The sequence below is a fragment of the Echinops telfairi genome, unplaced genomic scaffold (assembly GCF_000313985.2).
Source record: "Echinops telfairi isolate 266 unplaced genomic scaffold, ASM31398v2 ScPeMD7_443;HRSCAF=831, whole genome shotgun sequence".
In the NCBI taxonomy this organism is placed as follows: Eukaryota; Metazoa; Chordata; class Mammalia; order Afrosoricida; family Tenrecidae; genus Echinops; species Echinops telfairi.
Genome location: NW_022104341.1, coordinates 26,612,826 through 26,618,310, shown reverse-complemented (window position 1 = coordinate 26,618,310; position 5,485 = coordinate 26,612,826). Strand labels below are relative to the sequence as shown.

The following is a 5,485-nucleotide window of genomic DNA, read 5'->3' as shown; positions in this document are numbered from 1 at the left end:
GAGAAAGGCGGATGGACATGTAGACCACTGGAGTTTACTCTTTTCTAGACACCAGTTCATTTGCTTCATTTTGTACTCCACTAGATGTAGTTCCCTTCCAGGTGCCCTGGTGGCCCAGGGGTTAAGGCTCCGTTGCTAACCATAATATTGGCAGTTCGATCCCACCCTCCGCTCCTCAGGGGAAAGCTGAGACCGTCTGCTTCCATAAAGATTTACACCCCTGGAAACCTATAGGGCAGTTCTACTTTGTCCTCTAGGGTCACTATGACTGGCAATGTATTTTCCTTTGGTGCCAGCTTCCCTCCCCCACAGGCTAAGATAAAGCAAACGTCTTTCTCAAACTGTCTGCCTAAATAAAAAGCAGTCTGTTAAGAGTCTTAATATTTTATTAACTTAAAACATCACTCTAATAAATATATATTCACAAACATAATGCACTCCACAGTATCTAAAAAACTTTTACAAATATTCTCAAAGTAAAAACACCAGTATTTTTTCCCCTCTGTGGTGCACATGGAAAGTCAGAGATGAAGACAGACTTCCTTCCCTGCCAACTCAGACATTTAGCGGTTTAAAAACGACAACAACTGAGCATACACACAAATCTTCCAAGCGAACTCTCACTATTTTTTCATTTTTGTTTGATAAAACTCAAAAGGGCCCGAAGGAAAGTTCAAGATGCTGTGCTGTCTTGTCAGTCTTTCCGGGCAGAGGAGAACCTGCAGCTGGGGCACTGGGGTGGTGAGCTTCTGAAAGGCAGGACTGCGACTTGAACCTCTGGCTCCCCAGTACCTAGCATAGAGCCTGCTACTGTGGTCATCAGTGGCCAATCAACATTTGTTAAGTGAATGAATGTTTTGTCAAGAGACGCTGCTGTGATAAAGCCTTCTCAGACTACCTGCTGGCCAACCCTCTAGTCCTGTCTCATCAACACGTCTTCCATCTGCTCCTTCTTGAGCCAGGCCCAATGGTGCAGCCTGTCCTTTCCAGAGCATCCTCTTCTCTTCCCCACCAGGTTCTGAGCCAGCTTCCAGTGGGAGAAAAGATTCCTCCGATATGTACAGGCAATAGCCCATAGGAAAGGGCCAACAGTCTCCCAGAAGGAAAAACTAAAACCTTTAAGCTTCCTCGCTGACACACACGCACATACATACACACATCAACATGTGTCCACCTTGTAAATGTTGATCCCTCCTCGGCCACACAGGGGTTCGGAGCCGATCAGGCGGAGAAGGATATGAACCTGATGGGCTCTCCCGTCTGGGTTTGGAGGACGTGGGCCCTGAGCTTGGATACGCCCCCACCTGACTTGGTGTCTGAAGGTGGAAGAAGCCTACTCAGTGTGGACAAAGTCCAGCCGGTCGCTCGGTCTAGATTGTAAGGCGAAGGGTGAGCACCCTGGTTGCCTCTGCCCACGGGGCGAGGGGCCTGAGAAGGCAGAAGGGGCAGTGGCAAGGGGGAGGTTGCCCTCCGTAGTGTCATGAACTGCTGCTCCTGGTCGACCCGGGTGCTCATTTGAGCCCATGCTGCGTCTCCCGGTGCCGCCGGAGATCCACCTTCCTCTGGAAGCCCTTCCCACACAGGTCGCAGCCGAAGGGCTTGAAGCCTGTGTGCTTGCGGCTGTGGGTGATGAGGTTGGAGCTCTGGCTGAACGCCTTGCCACACACCTGGCACTTGTGGGGCTTCTCACCTGTGGAGAAGGAGGCGGGGAGGAGGAAGTATGAGTCTGTGCTACAGCTAGGGACTCCTGGTGACCCACATGTTGTTGACGACAGCTGGCTGCCCCACAATCTGAAGCCGGCAAGCGACTTGCTGGGCACAGTGCTGCAGCGGCATGAAGCAGATTCCCAGCCTGCAACTCAAGCCCTGGTAAGCGAGACGGGCAGCAGGTGATAGGGAGCTGAGTGGGGGTTCCCAGCCAAAGGCCTCAAACCGTTTCCTGCTAAACGGAAACAGGGCAAATGCCACGTGCCCTCCCCAGATTCACAGCTGAATCCACCCTGGGAGGATGCCCCAGACTACAGAAGCTGAGTTCGCCTAGAGCAGCCGTTCAGCTGAAGGGGCGGGGGCGTTTGTCCTCCAAACCTTGTGACTCTCTTCTCTGTAACTCAGAGGAAGTTTCCAAATCTGAGTTTCCAAGTGGGGACTGGCTTGTACGGACCAGTGAACCTGTCCTCGTTCCTGCGCTTGAAAGCCAATTGAATGTTTCTGAAGCAGGGGCAGTTCTCAAAGTCTCATTTTAAAAAATTCACTTAGGCCACAACTATTTCTTAAGGTAATTGAAGCTTTTCTGCCTTGATTTTACTTTCTTTTTACAAGAGGTTGATCACAGGATTCTTTATCTAAAAGCCACTCTTCACCATAAAAGGGGCTCTGGTGGCTGGGTGGGTTACGAAGTTGGGTTGCTAGTCAGCTAACCACAAGGTTAGCAGTTTGAAACCACCAACTGCTCCAGGGAGCTCCAGGGAGAGCGTGAGGCTTCTGCTTCCATACAGCAATCCTCTGCCCTACAGAGTTGCTGTGAGTCGGAATTGATTCAAGAACGTCACTATAAATGACCAACTGGACACGCAAATAATAAATGACCAACTGGACATGCAAAGATTTTGCCTTTTCCCCCTAACACATGTACTAGTCAACATTTGGGTAAAAAACATGGTTTTCCAGAGAGCCCTAACATGGCATTACAGCCAGGGCCCAGCTTTGGAAAAAATGCGAAATAGATAAACTTTAGTTTGGGGAGCCACAGGGCTTTTGAACCCGACCTCTCTGTCTTCTGGCTTCAGATTTCCTTGATAATGACTCACCCATCAAAGCTTATCCTAGCCCTTCTCAAACAAATCTGAGAAACGAATTCTGGCTATAATGTAAATGTTTGATAAGGGCTTAATGTTTCATGCTGTGAAGGTCCTAGTTGTATTTTGATAAGCATCTTGAATAGCATTATTCAAAAGGAGTGAGGCCTGTGGAAATTTCAAGTCAAGGGCATAATGCGAGTCGGGTAGTCTTCTGGGTCTCCTTCCCTATGAGACATCTACATGTCATCGACACAGTCCCAGGACCTTTAAAAACATGAGTGGTGGGTGTTGGAACACACTGAGTTGGTTTTCCATCAGCATTAATATTCTGCAATAAAACAGCAAGGCTGTCTTGTCACAGAGAGTACCCCTGTGAATACAACTGCCCCTTGCACATGATCCCAAGTGTGAAGGAGAGTTCAAAATCCACTGCTGGAGTATTCCAGCCGGGCGCCATAATTTACTCCCAGTCTTCTCGTTGATAAATCCCTCAATCTCTCTGACCTGCAGGGTGATAAAAGCAGCTCCTCACTCGCCGCCCCCTTCTCCTTTTTTGGGGGGGTGGGTGCTGTCCTTAGTTGCTATCCATATGCCCCCCACTCAGGCAGCCCCATGCACAAGGGATCAGATTGAGGCGGCCCATGTGGTTTGGGGGGGGGGGCAGTTTCTGGAAGTACACCGCCCGGTTTCCCTGATGAATGTCTTCCTCTGGAAGCTCTGCTGCACAGCAGCAGCGTCCCCTCCAGCGGGGACAGTGCGTGAGGGGCACTGGCGGGAAATGGAACCTGCGTCTCCCACGTGGAAGGCGAGAAGTCTACCACAGAACCACCAGAGCCTCACTTCCTTCCACTTGAGGTGCAGAAAGGGTCAAACGAGGTTTGAATTTGAGAGCACTTGGGATATTGCGAAGCCTTCAGACAGGTCATCGATGACCATGGTTAGGTCCTGAACTAACTGATGTTTTGAAGAGGGCTGATCAGTGAATAAAAGGTTTCTTTGGCTACCTCACCTCCTCGACAAAGGGAAGTTGAATATGCTAAACAGTGGTCAAGAGCATAGCCGTCAGAGGTCAGGACAGACTTGAATTCATCTGAACCCTGGCTAACTGTGTGACCCTGGATGGGTAGGGACTCCAGGGGGATAAGAAATAGTCTCTACCTCCCAGAACATAAAATGCGATCATGCATTTGTAAAGTACTGACTGAGCAGATAGGTTAGAAAATACTTGCTATTTTTCCCTCTTTGAAATCAAGAATAAACTCTGACTCCTAAAAATAAAGCCACAGGCCACAAAGGAACCCACCCCCCAGAGCCCAGGCGGGAAGCCCTAGGAGAAAGCCCTGGATGGCTAGGTAAACATTTAAAGCCACACTCTGAGAGGACCCTGGCGCTTCAGATTTCACCCAGATCAGGCAGCAGTGGAGCATTTGCTAAAGGCCAGGGAAAAGAAGCGGGGACAGAGAACCTGCAAGGGGGCCTTTAGGCAAAGGCCCAAATCAAAGCTCCCTAGGAAGAACTCTGTGTGTACATGAACCTTCGAGGGAATCTGCCTCGTGGCTTTTCGTTGTTTTTTCTTTCACACACAAGCAGAGATGAATTTAACTCCCTCCTGGAAAGCCTCCTCCACCACTTCCGGGGGGAGGGGGGGCAGAAGGGAAAGTGAGGTTCACTGGCCTCAGGCCCCTCCTCCCTTCCAGGGTGTTCCCTGCAGCTCACCAGTGTGGATGAAGGTGTGCTTCTTCATGTCTGACTTCTGGTGGAACCTCTTGCCACAGTACTGACAGGGGTAGGGGCGGGTGTCCGAGTGAATGAGCAGGTGTGTGGATAGGGTGGACGACCTCTTGAAGCTTTTGCCACAGATCTTGCAGTCAAAGCTCCGCTCCTGCGGGGAGAAGATGCACCCGGGCTGCCACTCTCCTCGCCTCGATACTCAGAAGTCCCCAAAGCCAGGACTCTTTTCTTTCCTATCTCCCTTCCACAGAGCCCCCAGCCTCTACTCCCCCCACCCTTAGCCGCTGCCCTTTTGACACTCTGTCTCCCCCAAAGCACTAGCACTATTCACCCGCGGCTCTCCACAACCTGTGCCAAAGACTTATATACCCCACCCTGATTTTTCTTTCATTTTTGATTTTGTTTTGGACACCCATGTAACCACACTTCGACGCCCTCCTAGCAGCAGGCTTCGACCTCAGTCACTCAGGCTGTCCCTCACCCCTCCAGCCCCATCGTGGGGGCGGGTGGGGGCGCGGTGTTGGGTATTGTTTTCTGCAGTGACCGCGGGAAGAGAAAGCTGCCCGGCGGCGAGGGCGGGGAGTGCAGCCCAGAGCCAAGCTCACCTGGGAGTGCACGGCCTTGTGCTGCTCCAGGCTCACCGCGTGCCCAAAGGTCTTGCCACACATCTCGCAGGCGAAGGGTCGGGTGCCGCTGTGGGACCTCCGCACGTGCACCTCGAGCCCGTGCGGCGTGGAGAAGACCTGCGGCGGGTGGGGCGGGGAGAAGGCCGCTGAGAGGGGCCGCGGGGCTGTGGCGCAGTCGGGGCGCGGGCCGGGGGCGGGCGCGCTGGCCTCACCTTGCTGCACTTGATGCACTTGTAGGAGCCGCCGCCCAGCAGCAGGCGGGTGCACAGCAGCTCCGACTCCACCTTGACGCCCTCGCCCTTGTCCGCGTGCAGCCCACGGCCGCTCTCG

The 5,485-nt window shown here is 52.3% G+C and overlaps 1 protein-coding gene across 1 annotated transcript in view; it reads right to left on the bottom strand.

The window, feature by feature from the left end:
* Positions 1-1,511: 1,511 nt before the first annotated feature.
* Positions 1,512-5,485, bottom strand: part of GFI1 (growth factor independent 1 transcriptional repressor) — a 6,717-nt gene continuing 2,743 nt past the window's right edge. The window contains exons 3-6 of the mRNA XM_004699578.1: positions 5,368-5,481; positions 5,135-5,272; positions 4,515-4,680; positions 1,512-1,690 (exon numbers count right to left, since the gene is read on the bottom strand). Coding sequence (XP_004699635.1) covers positions 1,512-1,690; positions 4,515-4,680; positions 5,135-5,272; positions 5,368-5,481 — 597 coding nt within the window. The remainder of the gene's footprint in view (positions 1,691-4,514; positions 4,681-5,134; positions 5,273-5,367; positions 5,482-5,485) is intronic.